This window comes from Saimiri boliviensis, chromosome 2, assembly GCF_048565385.1.
Source record: "Saimiri boliviensis isolate mSaiBol1 chromosome 2, mSaiBol1.pri, whole genome shotgun sequence".
NCBI classification, from domain to species: Eukaryota; Metazoa; Chordata; class Mammalia; order Primates; family Cebidae; genus Saimiri; species Saimiri boliviensis.
Window position 1 is genome coordinate 99,536,695 of NC_133450.1, and position 20,003 is coordinate 99,556,697.

The window sequence follows — 20,003 nt, forward strand, 5'->3', positions numbered from 1 at the left end:
ACAAAGAGCTTAGACTGGAACACATTGCTTTCAAAGGGAATTAGCTTTTGAGAGAAAAGGTACTAATAGGGCCGGGCGCGGTGGCTCAAGCCTGTAATCCCAGCACTTTGGGAGGCCGAGGCGGGTGGATCATGAGGTCGAGAGATCGAGACCATCCTGGTCAACATGGTGAAACCCCGTCTCTACTAAAAATACAAAAAATTAGCTGGGCATGGTGGCGCGTGCCTGTAGTCCCAGCTACTCAGGAGGCTGAGGCAGGAGAATTGCTTGAACCCCGGAGGCGGAGGTTGCGGTGAGCCGAGATCGCGCCATTGCACTCCAGCCTGGGTAACAAGAGCGACACTCTGTCTCAAAAAAAAAAAAAAAAAAAAAAAAAAGGTACTAATAAAAAAATATAAAAATGACACTGTGAAGGAGACATATGTCAAGGAAATTATGAATGCAGTGATAAGTGAATTTACCAGCAAGGAGGACATGATGATCTGATATGTGGTTTGGGGATGGAAAACTGGGAGAATGTTAGAAGGAACCTAATATTAGAAGAGGTTTAGTTTTAATTTCAAAAATAACCTGGTAAAATTCAAGTTTACAGATGAAATTAAGGCATAAATTTAAACAGTTTGAGCCTACAAAGTGGAAGTAAAATAGACAAGCAAGGCTGCTGGTCCAGTTATAAGACTCAGAGCTAAATATGAGTGATGATGCAGTTTATAAATGGAAATGGAAATCACGGTGTCCTCTCACTCACTGGATATATAATTGCTTTTATAATTAAAGCAGAGGTATTCTGAGATCTTTTCAAGAACATAGTGAAAATAGGGTGCATTCAGGGGTTAAACGAGATGAAGTGAAGTGGAGCAAGGCAGTTAACTCAGAGAAGTAAGTCGCCAGAAGCAGGCAATCAGAATAAGTTAAGTCAGGAACTAGAACCAGGTGAGGATTAACATCATCCAGAGACAGAAAAGAAAGCCAAGGTCTGTAAGAAGGGAAAGCAGAGGAGCCAGTGTGAAAGAGTGTCTGAACTTCGCTTTGGTAAGGAATAGAGACAGCGTGTTCTCACCTGGGTGTTGAATCAGCTGAAGCGCGGCTGATCTCACTGCAGCAATGTTTATGAGGCACCCCCATCAAGTGAAGATGCACCTCAGAGCAGGAGCCAGATTGTTAACACGCAAGGACAGTGGTAAGATTTCTCTACAAGAAAAGCAAACGTGGTCTTTGTAGGGAACCCATAAAATGCCAGAGACTGCAGAGACCAAATGAAGCATTTTTTTAGCCAGCTGTAGCCATGCAGGAAACCAGGCCTATGGGGCCATTTTAGAGAACTCTGGATTTTTCGGGGCAATACCCCGACTTCGCAAGCACTAACTTAAACTGCAGTTTGCAACCCAAAAAAGTTGCAATCCAAGAAGACATGCTTACAGACTGGATTGTGCTCATTAACTGTTTTCTCTGCCTTATAGGCACAGGAATTTAATTTCGTGGTCCATAAAATACCCCAATTAAGCAAAATCAGGTGAGCCGCAATCATTTACCACCATCTGTGAATAACCTCCTGTAATGGGTAGCTCAGAGCAGGAAAGGTGAAATTAAAATGGGGTATTTCATTCTGATCCTGTGCACATAACATGCGTTTTCTCTGGAGCCAAGGCCTCTACCCACTCTAGTCAACCACTGAAGCTCCACTTTTATTGTTTTTCTTGTGCTTACGCTTTGGGCTTCATTTTTAGATAGGTTTTCTGAATTAAAGAAAGGTTGGGGGGTTGTGGAAAGGTTTACAGGACCATTGCTCCAAACATGTATTAAACGTTTGCTATGCTAAGCACTGTGCTAAGTGCTTATTTATTCACTGTGCAATTTATTCCTCATTAGGTTCACTATTACCTTTAGTTATACATGAAGAAAACAGGCATAGGGAGGTTAAATAAGGTGCCCAAAGTTGCACAGCTGGTAACGGTCGCAGCAGAGTTGACGTTGGGTTATCTCACTGGAGCCCAGGGGCACCTCACCAGCATGGTATTGTCTTACCTTCCTCTATTTCCTTACTGAACATGCTACTGGAGCTATATAAGATCATTTATCTACAGCAGTGTTTCAAACTGAAGGTCAAACTGATCAGTGAGTTGAAATATTAATGAGTCTCAGCAGAACAGAAAATTCCAGTGCATTAAGTTTTGTTTCATGAAGCTGTTACGTATTAGGATACGGCATGTACTATCACAATGTTTCACTTAAGTCAGTAGGTCTCAGCCATCTCTGGACCTCCACTTCCCAATAAAGAGAGCAAATGGTATCTAAAGAGAGCAAATGCAGGATTTGTGGAAGGATTGGATAAGACTGTTTGCACAGAGGGGTTAATAACTGAGAATGGATCTAATACTTAGGACCTTCTCCCTCCAAAAGTCATGTTTTTTTTTTAAGACGGAGTTTTGCTCTTGCTGACCAGGCTGGAGTGCAATGGCACAATCTAGGCTCACTGCAACCTCCACCTCCTGGGTTCCAGCAATTCTCCTGCCTCAGTCTCCTGAGTAGCGGGGATTACAGGTGCCCAGCTGCCATGCCCGGCTGATTTTTATATTTTTAGTAGAGACAGGTTTTCACCACGTTGGCCAGGCTGGTCTCAAACTCCTGACCTCAGGTGATCCACCCGCCTCGGCCTCCCAAAGTGCTGGGATTACAGGCGTGAGCCACTGTACCTGGCCCATTAATTTTTTTTAAGGATAGGTTTCCTCAGTGGATGAATTTTAGGTAAGAGAACATTTGTTTTGGGCAAGTGGGCTCTTCCACAACTCCACACTGTCTTTTCCCATAGAGATTCTTCTGGGAAAGAGAACATCACATAGTAAGAAATTTGGCAAAACAGAGGGCAGGAACCCTCAGAGAATCTAATGAAAGCTACGGGCCCTATGGGCCTCTACTGAGAACCACGTCCCCCAACCCCACGAGTCTGCCCCTACACATAATTTCAGAGGGTTCAGTAACTTTAAAGGCCATTAGCACTTCTAAACAACCAGTTGTAGTTTGTTTTCTTTTGAGAAGTATGGTGTGTTCATGTTGGAAATGCCTTTTTTAAGGTCAAACGTCCAGAATTTTGGCGTTACAAAGGTGAATGAAAATAAGTTGACAACTAATCCTTGGTTATGCTCATTGACTTCAGGGTTATAATAGAAAAAGTGCAAGTTTACATATCCCTCAGGTGCTTTAAACCTTCTGGAACTCATCTTTATGTCTCAAAGTTATTTTAGATGCAAAGCTTTAAAACTTAAGTGTAGGGTGTTCTAACCTTTTTACTAAACAAGTTCATAGAAAATCATAAAATATGGCTGGGCGCAGCAGCTCACGCCTGTAATCCCAGCACTTTGGGAGGCTGAGGCAGGTGGATCACCTGAGGTTTGGAGTTGGAGACCAGCCTGACCAATATGGTGAAACCCTGTCTCTTAAAAAAAAAAAAAAAAAAAATTGTAAAATATAAGCAAACACAAAAAAAAGTTTTAATGATGTGCAATTCTACTATCAGAAATATTGTTAATATTTTGGTAAATATGCTTCCAGATTTTTCCCTATGCATAAACTTTTCCCTATAGAAATATTTTGGGATCATACTATACATACTAAACTTGCTTTTTTCTTTACTATGTTAATTCATCTGCCTGCTCAATAATGTTCTAGGCATCAGAGTATCCAGTGGTAAACCAGAAAGGCAAGGTCCTAGATTTCATGATGTTTATTTACCTTTTCAAATGGGAGAGCCATACCCTAAAACAAGAAAATACCCAATATAAACCATGGTTTTAAAAAAAAAAACCCAGCCAGGAGTGGTGGCTCATGCCTATAATACCAGCACTGTGCGGAGGCTGAGGTAGGTGGATCACCTGAGGTCAGGAGTTTGAGACCAGCCTGACCAACATGGTGAAACCCTGTCTCTACTAAAAAATACAAAAATGAGCTGAGCATGGTGGTGGGCACCTATAATCCCAGTTACTCGGGAGGCTGAAGCAGGAGAAAAGCTTGAACCCAGGAGATGGAGGTTGCAGTGAGTCGAGATCGTGCCACTGCAGTCCAGCCTGGGCAACAAAGACTCTGTCTCAAAAAAAAAAAAAAAAAAGAAAAATGCCAACTGCTGACATCCTTGTTAATTACTCATATAAGTGCAATACACACAATAAACATCTGTTGAAAGGACTAATTTGAACACAGATGGCATTTAAAATGATGGGCTTGGATAGACATCTTGGAAGAAATGTGATTAGGTAAGAGGGCTGATGAACAAAGCCTTGGGTGACTCCCACATTTGCAGAACTGGCAGGAGCATAAAGGAGGAGGAAAATGGGAGAGCTTGGAGTTCTGCAAAATATGAGAAAAATGTGTTTCGAGGGGGCAGTCAACTGCTTTGAATGCTTCCAAGAGACTGTAAGATGAGGCAGTGGTTTGGGAAAAGAAGAGTCAGGAATTCTGATCTTGGTCATTTCAAGCTTGAGTGGCTTATGCATTAATGATTCAAATGCGCACCTCAAATGTACAGCTGGATATAGGAGTTTTTTATTTTTTGTGGGAACTGCTCCATTCCAAGATATAGTAGTTTAAAACCTGAATGTGACTGTAAACATATTTCTGAAAGAGAGTATAGATGTGAAGAGATTAGGTCCCAGTTTTGGGGCATTTCCACGTTGAAGCTGAAAAGAAGTAAACTGCAGAGCAAACCTATGAGAGTGACTGATGATATAGAAATCTGGAAAGTGGCCGGGCGCGGTGGCTCAAGCCTGTAATCCCAGCACTTTGGGAGGCCGAGGCGGGTGGATCACGAGGTTGAGAGATCGAGACCATCCTGGTCAACATGGTGAAACCCCGTCTCTACTAAAAATACAAAAAATTAGCTCGGCATGGTGGCTCGTGCCTGTAATCCGAGCTACTCAGGAGGCTGAGGCAGGAGAATTGCCTGAACCCAGGAGGCGGAGGTTGCATTGAGCCGAGATCACGCCATTTGCACTCCAGCCTGGGTAACAAGAGCGAAACTCCGTCTCAAAAAAAAAAAAAAAAAAATCTGGAAAGTGTCTTGTCACTGAGGTAATGCCAACATCAACTGTGTTAAATGTTGTTGAGAACAGAAAAATGATCACTGAATTGACCAATTACCGATTAATAAATAACGATTCCAGTAAATGAATATAATTCCCTAAGATCATTTTGAATGGTTGCACAAAATGCTGTGGTGTGCCTCTACCAAAACCTGCTCAATCAGTTCCATTGTTGAATTTGTAGATTGTTCTCAATTCTTTAGAATCATAAATGATGTTACCTTAAGAATGTTCTAAGAGTATTGTGTTAGCCAGGATGGTCTTGATCTCTTGACTTCGTGATCCCCCTACCTCGGTCCCGGTGATTTTTAAACACCAGAAAATGAGAAAGCATATGGCAAATGAGAAAATAGTTGTAACCAAGGCCGGGCACAGTGGCTCTTGCCTGTAATTATAGAACTTTGGGAGACTGAGGTGGGCGGATCACCTGAGGTCAGGAGCAGTAGACCAGCCTGGCCAACGTGGTGAAACCCCATCTCTCCTGAAAATACAAAAATTAGCCGGACATGGTGGCAGGTGACTATAATACCAGCCAGTTGGGAGGATCAGGCAGGGAGAAATGCTTGAACCCAGGAGGCAGAGGTTGGCAGTGAGCTGAGATTGCACCACTGCACTCCAGCCTGGGCAATAGAGCGAGACTCGGCCTCAAGGAAAAAAAAAATGCTTTGGAACTGGTGTGGAGGCTCAAGCCTGTAATCCTGTAATCTCACCACTCTGGGAGGCCGAGGCGGGATGATCACATGAGTCCAGCAGTTGGAGACCAGCATAGGTAACATAATAAAACCCCCATCTCTACAAAAACTTAAAAAAATTAGCCAGGCATGGTGGCACATACCTGTAGTCCCAGTTACTTGGGAGGCTGAGGCAGGAGGACTGCTTGAGCCCAGGAGGTTGAAGCTGCACTCCAGCGTGGGCAAGAGTGAGAACCTGTTTCAAAAATACATACATACATATGTAAATAATTAAATGGTATTGATACAATTGCAAAACTGCTCTCTAGAATGATCTTACTAAAGTCTGTTCCCACCCTAAGGAAATACAGTAGTTGTAAGAATCTTCACTATTTTGGTAGTTTACATGTGGTATATTTGCATTTTATTATTAATGAAGTTAAAGTTTTATAAGTCCATGAGCCACTGGTAATTATTTATGAATAGCCTGCCCATATGTCTTGCCCCAAATGAGTTTTTACTGGGTAAATATTATAATACAATCGCCAGAAAATGCAAAGGAGGAACACTAGGACTGAAATGTCGGCCAGGCGCCATAGCTCACACCTGTAATCCCAGCGTTTTGGGAGGCCGAGGTGGGCGGATCACTTGAGGTCAGGGGTTCAAGACCAGCCTGGCCAACATGGTGGAACCCTGCTTTTACTAAAAATACAAAAATTAGCCGAGTGTGGTGGTGGGCGCCTGTAATCCCAGCTACTCGGCAGGCTGAGGCAGGACAATCACCTGAACCTGGGAGGCGGAGGTTGCAGTGAGCCGAGATAACGCCATTGCACTCTAGCCTGGGAGACAGAGCAAGACCCCCATCTCAGACAAAAAAAAAAGAAAGAAAAAGATTGAAATGTTAGTTTAGCAAAGTGAAGAAAAGCAGCCAAACAGGTTTGAATTAGACTGTTGATACACTGGCTATGTGACCTTCGTCCAGCTTCTCAGATCCCATCTTTTTGTTTGTGAAATGGGGATGAGGTTTATCTTCAAGTGGTGTGAACAAATGAATGGGATAACGTACATACTGCTGGAAATTATGACAGTTACTACAATAGTTATTCTGCAGAAGTAACTGTACCATGGCACAGGAATATAAAACAGAGAAAGCACGGTGGTGGGTTGGTTTGAAGAAACTAAGAGGCTATTTCTGGCATTTCCACTATGATTTCTACCCCTCCTCCCGAATGTTAGTGGTGTCACTATGGCAACAAGCACGCGCTGATCAAGGCTCAATTTTCCAGCCGTTACCGACACTCTCCGCTGCCCAGAGATTGTGAGGTGCATCCCCCAACCCAGTTTCAGACTGATCCCCCTTGGCCCAAGGACTAGGAGCCACAGGGCAGTATGGCCAAAGCGGCAGCCTCCTCCTCACTGGAGGACTTGGACCTGAGCGGAGAGGAGGTCCAGCGGCTCACCTCCGCCTTCCAGGACCCGGAGTTCCGGCGAATGTTCTCCCAGTACGCCGAGGAACTCACCGACCCCGAGAACCGGCGACGTTACGAGGCGGAGATCACCATGCTGGAGCGTGAGCGAGGGGTGGAGGTGCGGTTCGTGCACCCAGAGCCGGGCTATGTGCTGCGCACCAGCCTGGACGGAGCGCGGCGCTGCTTCGTGAACGTCTGCAGCAACGCGCTGGTGGGCGCACCCAGTAGCCGGCCCGGCACCATGGGCGACCAGGGCGCAGCGCCTGGCAGCCACTGGTCCCTGCCCTACAGCCTGGCGCCCGGCCGCGAGTACGCGGGGCGCAACAGAACCCGCTACATGGTCTACGACGTGGTCTTCCATCCGGATGCGCTCGCACTGGCCCGTCGACACGAGGGCTTCCGTCAGATGCTGGATACCACGGCCCTGGAGGCAGTCGAGAAGCAGTTCGGCGTGAAGCTAGACCGCAGGAATGCCAAGACCCTGAAGGCCAAATATAAGGGGACCCGGGAGGCTGCGGTGTTGCGCACGCCCCTGCCCGGGGGCATCCCGGCCAGGCCCGAAGGGGAGCCGAAGGGTCCTCTCCCGGACTTCCCCTACCCCTACCCGTACCCGGCAGCCGCCGTAAACTCTGCAGCCCCCGGGCCCCGGGCGCCCTCCCCTCCGGAAGCGACCTTGCAGCCCGCGCCCACCGAGCCTCGCTACAGCGTGGTGCAGCGCCACCACGTGGACCTCCAGGATTACCGCTGCTCCCGGGACTCAGTCCCGAGCCCAGTGCCTCACGAGCTGGTGGTCACGATCGAACTGCCGTTGTTGCGCTCAGCCGAGCAGGCGGCGCTGGAGGTGACGGGAAAGCTGCTGTGCCTCGACTCGAGGAAACCCGACTACCGGCTGCGGCTCTCGCTCCCGTACCCAGTGGACGACGGTCGCGGCAAGGCACAGTTTAACAGGGCCCGGCGGCAGCTGGTGGTGACGCTGCCAGTGGTGCTACCGGCCGCGCGCCGGGAGCCCACAGTCACCGCCGCAGCCGCGCCGGAAGAGTCCGCGGGTCTGTCCGGAACTGACGGCCAGGCCTGCGCTTCCGCTCGCGAGGGAGAGGCGGGACCCGCGAGAGGTCGCGCCGAGGACCGAGGCCGCAATACCTGCGTGGCTGTGACTGCGGGCTCTGGGGTCACCACCCCGGGAGACCCCGAGGTGGCGCCCCAGCTGGCCCGCGCTGGAGAAGAGCATGTCCCCGAGCTGGGGGAGCAGGACTTGAGCTGGCACGCGGGGTCGCCGCCGGGCAGCGGAGAGAAGCCATCTCCCGGAGGAGAGAGCTCACCTGGTGGTGGCGGCTCCCCTTGTCTGTCCTTTCCGGGCCAAGCCTGGGAGTCTTCTGCGGCAAGAGAGAGCGCGCGCGGAGATTGCAGTGTGGAGACGCGCGTGGAGTCGGAGGGAACGGGAGGTGAGAGCTCCGCCCGCGCCATGGGTGGTCCTGGAACCGAGGGCCGGGAACCTTTGTGTCCTCCGTTACTGTGTAATCAGGACGAAGAAACCCTGACTCTGGTCATTCAAGTGCCTCGGATCCAGCCGCAAAGTCTTCAAGGAGATCTGAGTCCCCTCTGGTACAAATTACGCTTCTCCACACAAGATTTAGTTTATTCCTTCTTTCTGCAATTTGCTCCAGAGAATAAATTGAGTACCATAGAACCTGTGATTAGCGTTTCTTCAAACAATGCGGTGATAGAACTGGCAAAATCTCCAGAGAGCCGTGGACATTGGAGAGAGTGGTATTATGGTGTAAACAACGATTCTTTGGAGGTAACAGTTCTTTCCAGAGTCCTAATATTTGAAGTATCCCATCTTACTTTAAAAATTTTCTGTTACTGACCAGACGCGATGGCTTACGCCTGTAATCCTAACACTTTGGGAGGCTGAGGCGGGTGGATCATGAGGTCAGGAGTTCTAGACCAGGCTGGCCAATATGATGAAATCCCGTCTCTACTAAAAATACAAAAATTAACCGGGCGTGGTGCGCGCGCCTGTAGTCGCAGCTACTCGGGAGGCTGAGGCAGAAGAACCGCTTGACCCCAGAAGGCAGAGGTTGTAGTAAAAAAAAAAAAAAAAAAAAAAAAAAAAAATGCTATTACAGGCACCCTTTCAGTTAACAAAGCATTTTCCATTATAACTTTTCTTGTAATGACTTGATATTGATGCACATGATGAAAGATGTCAGTGCATGTTGGACGTATTTTGAAGGAAAAAAAAAAAAGAAACAGGCATCGTGTCTGGTAGATGAGTTTCAAATCTTCAAAGTTACCCCGAATGCAGTTGTTTTTCTGAGATGCATTGAATATGAAGGAGCCCATGAATGAATTTTTAGGGAGCGGTAGATCTCTGGAATTGTATGCAAAAAGTAGAGAGTGATCACTTCCAGGGAGAAGGGCTATAATTTTAGTTATAGTCTCAAAAGGGGTTTGTAACACAAGTAAGTTTAAAAAGCACTCTATAATGGGCAACTTTGAAGTTGGTAAACCATTTTTTCCGAGCTTAGAAAACAGAGAATAATAATAATTTACTTCCAAAGAGGAAAAGTAACTCAGCGTTACTTTTCCAGTTACACAGTTATGTCCAAATGCCTTTTGGGCCATATGGTGCTGCTTAATTTTAGTCTAAGATTCTGGCAGGATTGTCCTCCCGTTGGCGCTATTCTAAATTGAGAGTATGTCACTTTGCATCTGTTTTAATCATGTTAAGGTCCCTACTGGTATTTAGCACAATGACTAGCATTTAACAGTTGTGATAAATATTTGTTGAACCTAATAGTACCTATGTTAGCTGCACCTCTTCTGGGAAGATTTTTTTAAATTTTATTTTTTTTAGATGGAGTTTTGCTCTTGTCACCCAGGCTGGAGTGCCACGGTGCTGTCTTGGCTCACTGCAGCCTCTGCTTCATGGGTTCAAAGGATTCTCCTGCCTCGGCCTCCTGAGTAGCTGGGATTACAAGCGCGTGCCAACATGCCTGGCTACTTTTTCTATTAGTAGAGATGGGGTTTCGCCATGTTGGCTAGGCTAGGCCGGAGTTGAACTCCTGACCTTAGGTGATCCACCCGCCTCGGCTTCCCAAAGTCCTGGGATTACAAGCCTGAGCCACCTTGGGAGGCCAAGGCAGGTAGATCACCTGAGGTCAGGACTTCAAGACCAGCCTGACAAACATGGGGAAAGTCACTATTAAAAATACAAAAATTAGCCAGGCAGGGTTGCCCTTGCCTGTAATCCCAGCGAGTTGGGAGGCTAAGGTAGGAAAATCACTTGAACCCAGGAGGTGGAGGGTGCAGTAAGCGGAAATCCTCCCACCGCACTGCAGCTTGGGTAATGAGCAAAACTAGAAAATTTTACTTTTTCCTGTTGTTTTTCTAAAAATTTGCTAAGAAGTTACATGTGTAATTTATGAGTTAGGTATCTATATGAGAAGTGGTTAATTGAAAACCCTCCAAAAGTGGTAAAATAAATAGCTGGACTGGCTAAGGTAGTTTGTTAGAATATAAAATATGAAACTATCTGTTTATGTCATCAGAAGTGGGAAATTTAGGAAAGGGAGTTGTTTTCCTGTAATTGTTTTAGTAATTATGAAAATAACCTACAGTGTGGGAAGAAAACTTTGTAGACAAGCAATTAAAAGAATATTCAATAATACATTTTAATCTGATTTTCAAGTATGCTAACATTTTAGTAAATAAACTCGATGAAAATGGGATTAGGGCAACTGTATTTTATATCTTTGAAGCCCAAAACAGATTTTTAATTACTTCACTAATTATCACATTTGCTAAGGCTGATGGAACAATAGCATCTAACTTTTTTTTTTCTGGAGATGGAGTCTTGCTCTGTTGCCCAGGCTGGAGTGCAGTCGTGGGATCTCAACTCAACCCCCGCCTTCTGGGTTCAAGAGGCAGCCTCCTGAATAGCTGGGATTACAGGCACATGCCAGTACACCAGCTAATTTCTGTATTTTTAGTAGAGACGGGGTTTCACCATGTTTCGTCAGGCTGGTCTCAAACTCCTGACCTCATGATCAGCCAACCCTGGCCTCCCAAAGTGTTGGGATTACAGGTGTGAGCCACTGCATTTGGCCAGCATCTAACTCTTTTGCTTTACTTTGTACTGGACCAGGCTCTAAGTGTTAAATTTTTGAAAAAAATCATGAGGAGTGGAACAAATGTAATAATATTATATGCATTGTGCATTTTGTGGCTTTCAAGGTACTTAACAAATAAATACTAAATATATGTATTGAAGTTTTCAGTGTTCACTGACAATTTTCCTAGAGCTTCAGGCCTCTGAGATCAGTAACTTTTCTAGTTCATTAGTCATTTCATCAGTCACTAGAATGAGAAGGCAAGTTTATGCAAATCTTCTGTATTTTAATCAACCATTTCCATTATATCTTCCTTGAATTAACTAAAAAATATTTGGTATATTATTTGTAATGATTCAAAGATGATGTCTTTTTCCAGAGGCATGCATGTTAGAAATGCTTTTGATGGGGATGCTTCTGTAACAGAGTGTTATTCTGGATCTTCAAATAATATCAAGGCCAATTACTCTAAATGTAATATTTTGCTATTCCCAAGGTTGACTTTTGTTTGGTAGGTGTTCACAATTTTAATACTATTTAATGGAAGAGATATAAATATATATGTAGAGAATTTATTTGGGCCAAAACAGAGGACTGCAACCCGGGAGACACATATTCAAGTTGCCCTGAATATATGTTCTCAATAAAAGAGAACTTGAAACTTGTTTCTTTCTGATATTTTCCACCTATTTAGACCAAATAATGAGCTGCATTTATTTTGTAATTATAAAATTTGCTGACATTGGGCCAGGCGTAATCCCAGCACTTTGGGAGGCCGAGGTGGGTAGATCACAAGGTCAGGAGTTCAAGACCAGCCTGGCCAACATGGTAAAATCCTGTCTCTACTAAAAATACAAAAATTAGATGGGCATGGTGGTGGGCACCTGTAATTCCAGCTACTTGGTAAGCTAAGGCAGGAGAATAGCTTGAACCCGGGAGGCAGAGGCTGCAGTGAGTAGAGATCATGCCACTATGAAGGAAAAAAGCCAGGGGGAAGAAAAAAAAAAAGAGCAAGACTCCGTCTCAAAAAAAAAAAAAAAAAAAAAAAAAGAAGAAAAAAATTGCTGAAATAAAAGAACCAAGGAAAATAGTTTATTTGGGGCAAAAATGAACTGCTTTTATAAATTAATTTTAAATATGGTTAATATGGTTATTCCCCCACACCCTAACTATATACCTATATTCACTTGACATGAACAAATTGCTTTGTGTTTGGGATTCAGGTAAAACAGTGATTTTTGCATTTCCTAGTAATAGTTTGGAAATCTTTTCATGTCAGCATCTTGAAATCTGCATCCTTTTTAAATTTTTTTTTCTGGAGACAGGGTCTTGCTCTGTCTCACCCAGGCTGGAGTGCAGTGGTGCGATCAATGTTCGCTGCAGCCTTAGCCTTTCAGGCTCAAGTGATCCTCCCACCTCAGCTTCTGGAGTAGCTAGGACCATAGGTGCATGCCACCACTCCCAGCTAAATTTTGTATTTTTTGTAGGGGGTTTTGCCATGTTGGCCAGGCTGGTCTCGAACTTCTGGGCTCAAACAATCTGCCTGCCTTAGCCTCCTAAAGTGCTGGAATTACAGGCATGAGCCACTGTGCCCAGCCTAATGTTTTTTATAATTTACCTTTTCCCTGGAGCACAGATTCAAGTTGCCCTGAATATATGCTCTTTACTTCATTCTTATTAATAATTATACAGTTTGCTAATGTCACACTAGAGTTTCCCAGTGCTTAAAAATATAATACACTTCTTGGCTGGGTACCTATAATCTTGGCTTATGCCTATAATCCCAGCACTTTGGGAGGCCAAGGTGGGAGGACAGCTTGAATCCAGGAGTTGGAGACCAGCCTGGGCAACCAAATGAGACCTGTCTCTACAAAAAATGTAAAAAAAAAAAAAAATTATTATTTTTGAGACAGAATCTCACTGTCACCCAGGTTGGAGTGCAGTGGTGTAGTATCGGCCCACTGCAACCTCTGCTTCATGGGTTCAAGCAATTTTCCTGTCTCAGCCTCCCGAGTAGTTGGAATTACAAGCACACACTACCATGCCCAGCTAATTTTTGCATTTTTAGTAGAGACGGTTTCACTATGTCGGCCAGGCTAGTCTCGAATTCCTGACCTCAGGCAATCCACCTGCCTCGGCCTCCCAAAGTGCTGGACTTAACAGGCATGAGCCACCACACCTGGCCCAAAAAATGTAAAAATTAGCTGGGCATTGTGGCATGTGCCTGTAGTCCCAGGTACCCAGTATTTGGGGGCACAAGTGGGAAGATTGCTTGAGCCAGGGAGGTCAAGGCTGCAGTGAGCTGTGATTGTGTCACTGCATTCCAGCCTGGGCAACAAAGTGAGACCCTGTCTCAGAAACAAACAGCAAAAGGGTTGAGTGTGGTGGTGGCTCACACCTGCAATCCTAGCACTTTAGGAGGCCAAGGCAGGTGGATCACTTGAGTCCAGAAGTTTGAGGCCAGCCTGGGCTACATGGCAAAACTCTGTCTCTACAAAAAATACAAAAATTAGCCAAGAGTGGCGGCATGGCCCCGTGGTCCCAGCCACTCTGGAGGCTGAGGCGGGAGGATCACTTGAACCTGGGAGGTCCAGGCTACAGTGAGCCGTGATTATGTCACTGCACTCCAGCCTGGGTGACACAGCAAGACTCTGTCTCAGAAACAAAACAAGGAAACAAATAAAACACCATTTTTTAAAAATAAAACACTGTAATTGGCTCTTACCTGGCCACAAACTAAAATTCTAACTGGTCACACATAATTTGAATAGATCCTTTTATGTATATTTCTTAGCCATCTCATTAGAAAATGTTCTAAAGCTGAATTAAATTTTGTATCTGGTATCCCATTTACAGCCCTAGAGACGATGTTATTTTCTTATTTTTTTCTTTTTGGAGGTGAAGTCTTGCTCTTATTCCCCAGGCTGGAGTGCAATGGCATGATCTAGGCTCACTGCAAACTCTGCCTCCTGGGTTCAAGCAATTCTCCTGCCTCAGCCTCCTGATTAGCTGGGATAACAGGTGGCTTTTAACATGCCCAGCTAATTTTTGTATTTTTAGTAGAGATAGGATTTCACCATGTTGGCCAGGCTAGTCTTGAACTTCTGGCCTCAGGTGATCTGCCTGCCTCAGCCTCCCAATGTGCTGGGATTACAGGCATGAGACACTGCACCCAGCTGAGACAATGTTATTCTTACAGAATACTAAAAGGGGCCAAACGCGGTAGCTCATGCCTGTTATCCCAGCACTTTGGGAGGCTGAGGCAGGTGGATAGCTTGAGGTCAGGAGTTCAAGACCAGCCTGGCCAACATGGTAAAACTCTGCTTCTACAAAAAATACAAAAATTAGCCAGATATGGTGGCGGTCACCTGTAATCCCAGGTACTCAGGAGGCCGAGGCAGGAGAATTGCTTGAACCTGGGAGGCGGAGGTTGCAGTAAGCCGAGATTGCGCCCTACACTCCAGCTTGTGCGACAGAGTGAGACTATGTCTCAAAAAAAAAAAAAAAAAAAAAGAATAAAAAGAAGAAAAGAAATACTAAAAGGTCAGATTTAATAGAAAAAGTACCAAGACCTCTTTCTTTTAGGTTCTTTTCCTATATGTTTATGTTTGTTCAACTCTTACTGCTCTGTATAATACCAAACTTAAATTTTTCCAAGACAGCTCACAGGAATAACACTAAAATAAACATTTAAAAAAGTGTAAGTCTGAACAATGTTGAGAATTTTTCTGAGCTGCTTTGAGATACAACTGTGTCAGGTATGACTTATAAGGCAGAATATTTTTTCCCCTTTATATTTTAGGAAAGGTTATTTGTCAATGAAGAAAACGTTAATGAGTTTCTTGAAGAAGTCCTGAGCTCTCCATTCAAACAGTCTATGTCCTCAACCCCACCATTAATTGAAGTTCTTCAGGTTACAGATAAGAAGATTCAAATTAATGCAAAGGTAAGAAATTTGGTGGGCTCTATAGCAGAGTAACTAAGCACAGAGTTATAGAGTTAAAGCCTAACAAATTATTGATTTCTTAGTATCATAACTTTAAACAAAATGTACGTAATGGCTGAGCATAGTGATGTTAATCTTTTTTTTTCTCTTAGTTTCAAGTCTTAATCAAAGCTTGTATATAAGATTACTTTATTCCTGCATCTTCTCAATTGTTTCTTCCTTGTAGTTGCCCTTTTCCTTTTCTGATTGGTGAGATTTGGCTTACCGTTCAAGGATCTTTTTTCCGTCTTTGTCCAGTGTTACCTGGTGGTAACCAGCTTGCTGGGGTTGCCTACGTGGACAGTTGTGCCATTAGCCTTTTCCTGCTGCACCTGTTCAATGTAGATGACATATTTCTTCCTGTAAACCTGGACTACTTTGCCAATTTGCTGACCTTTATAGTGTCTTTGTACAACTTCGTCATCCTTTCAGATGGGCATGGATTGCATGGTGTACTTCTGTCTCAGCTCTTTGGAAAGAGGGGAAGACATAATACTTGCGAATGTGGGAAGGTGCATTGAAATGCCTTTTGTGATTCTTGCTTTGGTCAGAAGTCAAAAAGTGATTGATCTTCATTTTGGCCACTCTTGCTTCAGTGATGGCCACAAAAGATTTTTTTATTTTTCTTTTTTTTTGAAACGGGAGTCTCCCTCTGTAGCCCAGGCTGGAGTGCAGTGGCATGATCTCGGCAAACTGCAACTTCTGCCTCCCGGGTTCATGGGATTCTCCTGCCTCAGCCACCCAAATAGCTGCGACTACAGGCGTGTGCCACCACGCCTGGCTAATTTTTTGTATTTTTAGTAGAGATAGGGTTTCACCGTGTTAGCCAGAATGGTCTCGATCTCCTGACCTCGTGATCCACCTGCTTTGGCCTCCTGAAGTGCTAGGAGTACAGAAGTGAGCCACCTCGCCTGGCCAAGCAAAGCCTTTTGTCTGTGTATTTACAATGTGCTGAACACTTTGCTATTTATTTTCACATTATCTCATTTAATCCCAAAATAATCCTACAATGAGGAAGAAAGAGAAACTAACATTTATGAAGTTTGAGTACTACTTCAGGGACATACACAACCTTTTTTGACTCTCAAGCCATGGAAACTGTTATACAATTTGTACATTATTTCTAATTCATCCTTAATTTTGGTCATTTTTATAGTCTTCAGTATTGAAGATGCAAATAATTTAGTAACTACCACAATGGACAGACATGTTATTAGAAGGGCGGCTCTGAAAAATTAGAGGAATTTAAGAAAATTCAAGAAATTCAACAATGTGCTTATAAGAATAATTGAATTAGCCTGGTGTGGTCGTGGGTACCTGTAGTCCCAGTTACTCGGGAGGCTGAGGCAGGAGAATCGCTTGAATCCAGGAGGCGGAGGTTGCAGTGAGCAGAGATCGCGCCACTGTACTCCAGCCTGAGCAACAGAGTGAGACTCTGTCTCAAAAAAAGAAAATAAAGAATAACTGTTAAAGAGTTTTGTAGACCATGCTGAAAAGTGTGGATTACTGTTGTGAAAGAATATAATCAGGATATTAATGCCAGGCTTACAATGTTAAAATATGACTGCTGGTAGGCTGGGCGTGGCAGCTCACGCCTGTAATCCCAGCACTTTGGGAGGCCGAGGCAGGCGGATCACCTGAGGTCAGGAGTTCAAGACCCGCCTTGGCAACATGGTGAAACCCTGTCTCTTACTAAAAATACAAAAATTAGCTGGGCATGGTGGTACATTCCTGTAATCCTCTCTATTTGGAAGGCAGAGGCAGAATCATTTGAACTCAGAGGCAGAGGTTACAGTGAGCAGAGATTGTGCTAGCCTGGGCAACAGAGTGAGACTGTCTCAAAAAGAAAAGTCATTCCTTCAAATGCTGCTTGTCTTTTTTTTTTTTCTTTCTTTCTTTCCTTCTTTTTTTGACAGGGTCTCACTCTGTCACCCAGTCTGGAATGCAGTGGCACAGAACTGGCCCAGTGCAACCTCTGCCTTTCGGGTTCAAGTGGTTCTCCTGCCTCAGCCTCCCAAGTAAAGGGGATTACAGGTGTGCACCACCACACCTGGCTAATTTTTGTGTTTTTAGTAGAGATGGGATTTCAGCATGTTGGCCAGGCTGGTCTTGAACTCTTGACCTCAAGTGATCTACCCACCGTGGCCTCCCAAAGTGCTGGGATTACAGGCGTGAGCCACCATGCCCACACCGGAGGATGACTTTGACAGAGAGGCCTGGAGGTATGCCTGCAGGTCTGTGAGGGCTATTACTTCACAACTGTTAAAATTTTTATTTCCAGCGGTTACTACAATTTTGTATTATTTCAAAGAATTATTAATTTGTTGTTTCTCTTGACACAGTTGCAAGAATGTAGTAACTCTGATCAGCTACAAGCAAAGGAAGAAAGAGTAAATGAAGAAAGTCATCTAACTGAAAAGGAATCTATAGAACACTGTAAAACCTCTACAACTGATTCTGATTCATCTGTAGCAGTTAAAGCACTACAAATAGATAGCTTTGGTTCAGTTACATGCTTTCAACAAGAGTCTCTTGATGTTTCTCAAATGATACTTGGAAAAGCTCCGCAACCTGAGTCAAAAATGCAATCTGAATTTATAAAAGAAAAAAGTGCTACTTGCTCACATGAGGAAAAAGATAACTTAAACGAGCTAGTAATAACTGAAGACAAAGTAATAGATGGAAATCACCTATCTTCATTACTGAACAAAACTGTAGCTCACAATATACCTGGATTTGACAGCATAAAAGAAACCAATATGCAGGATGGTAGTGTACAGGTCATTAAAGATCATGTGACCAATTGTGCATTCAGTTTTCAGAATTCTTTGCTATATGATTTGGATTAATTCTATATAATTTTGAAATTTAAATATTAAGGTTAAAGAATGCCTGTATCTAAAATTGATTTTAAAAAAGTTTTTTCTTTAATTGCAATTTTGATTCTCATGGGGTAAATTGGCGATTTTTTTTTTTTTTTTTTTTTTTGCTTCTGGGGTTTAAAGTTTCCTTATAGATAAAAGTTTTGTGATTCTTGTAATGGATGTATATATTTTGTATTGGAGAGTTAAACATTTAGTTTTAATACAACCTATATGTGTGTGTGTGTGTGTGTGTGTGTATATGTAGACTATATATATATATATATATATATATATATATATATACTTCTGTATTAAATTTTGCTTTCATCATTAATAAAATTTCAAAATAGTCACTAAGTTGTGTTTGCCATACAAAGTAATTCTCAAGAATGCAATTAACTGGAATTATGAGTACATGTGTAGGGGGCAGAATTTCAAAACTTTCTAAGCCTCACTAAATAGGACATATTTAAGCTTGAAATAGAGCTTAGAGGGGAAAGAACTTTATTAATCTCGACCATTATGATACAAATATGCCAGAAAAAATGTAGTATTTTTCATCAACTCTATACTTTTTTGTCACACAAACTATATATATAATAGATTTAGTTATCTAATAATGATTTTGAAAATTCAGTTTTGAAGTATTTCTTGGAAGTTACTGAAATACTAAAACATCTTTCAGTTTTACAGAAAGTGAAGAATAAAACTGGAATTTAAAAAATCTGGTAATTTGCTCTGATAGGAAAATTGCTTTCATTATATTACTACACAAAAACCAAAACAAAAAGCTAGTGTTTCCTAATCACTTTCTTCTTTTTTTTTTTTAAGATACAGGGTCTTGCTATGTTGTCCAGGCTGGATTCAAACTCCTAGGCTCAAATTACCCTTTCATCTCGGCTTCCTACATAATCAGTGTCTTTCATAAGACCTAAAATGTGAGGCAAAAAGAAGATCCTAACAGGTTTTTTTTTCCTCACAAAAATTTTTAGGACAGCCCAAGAAAATGAAAGGAAGGAAATGCAGAAAGGAAAATATTTGTTGATCTAATCACTAACCCCAGAGTCAGGAGCTGATCTGTTTCTGTTTCAAAAACAGCTACTACTTTATTCTGGCCTTCTTAGCTCAGTTCTGGAAACCACCTAATTTCTTTCTTATCTTTTTTTTATTTGAGACAGAGTCCCACTCTGTCGCCAAGCTGGAGTGCAGTGGTGCAATCTCGGTTCACTGCAGCCTCTGCCTCCCAGGTTTAAGCAATTGAACTACCTCAGCGTCCCAAGTAACTGGGACTACAAGTGTGCTAATTTTTGTATTTTTAGTAGAAATGGGGTTTTACCATGTTGACCATGATGGTCTTGATCTCTTGACCTCGTGATCCTCTCACCTTGGCATCCCATAGTGCTGGGATTACGGGCCTGAGCCACGGCACCCAGCCAAATAACCTAATTTCTTTAGTTATTTGAACTAATGATATCAGGTCGGAGTGCCAGAAATAGGTACAAAGTCTTCTGATTCACCCTTATTTATAACCCCCAGACAAAATCCAGCACCAGATTGGGCTGTGAGGGTAAGTCTAAAGGTTGCCTCACCTTAAATGAGCATATGTGCTCTTCAACCACTATGAATCTTCAATTGATACAATAATTTTGAGAGCCATTTAATAGTTTTCTTAGGTTTAAGTAACTTTTTTTTTGAGATGGAATTGCCCAGGCTGAAGTGCAGTGGGCTGATCTAGGCTCATTGCAACCTCTGCCTCCCAGGCTCAAAGGATCCTTCCACCCCAGCCTCTCCAGTAGCTGGGATTACAGATGCACAACTATGCCCGTC

At 43.4% G+C, this 20,003-nt stretch overlaps 1 protein-coding gene across 2 annotated transcripts; it reads left to right on the forward strand.

The window, feature by feature from the left end:
* Positions 1-6,750: 6,750 nt before the first annotated feature.
* On the forward strand, positions 6,751-18,533 carry DNAAF2 (dynein axonemal assembly factor 2). Of its 2 annotated transcripts, none has more exons than XM_003930551.4 (3): positions 6,751-9,010; positions 15,130-15,273; positions 17,655-18,533. In XM_003930551.4, the coding sequence occupies exons 1-3, from the start codon at positions 7,133-7,135 to the stop codon at positions 18,159-18,161; spliced, it is 2,529 nt and encodes an 842-aa protein (XP_003930600.1). In that variant the 5' UTR covers positions 6,751-7,132; the 3' UTR covers positions 18,162-18,533. The 2 variants fall into 2 exon arrangements, with proteins under 2 accessions (XP_003930600.1, XP_074250084.1); XM_074393983.1 differs by having other exon boundaries at positions 8,573-8,654.
* The last annotated feature ends 1,470 nt before the right edge of the window (positions 18,534-20,003 follow it).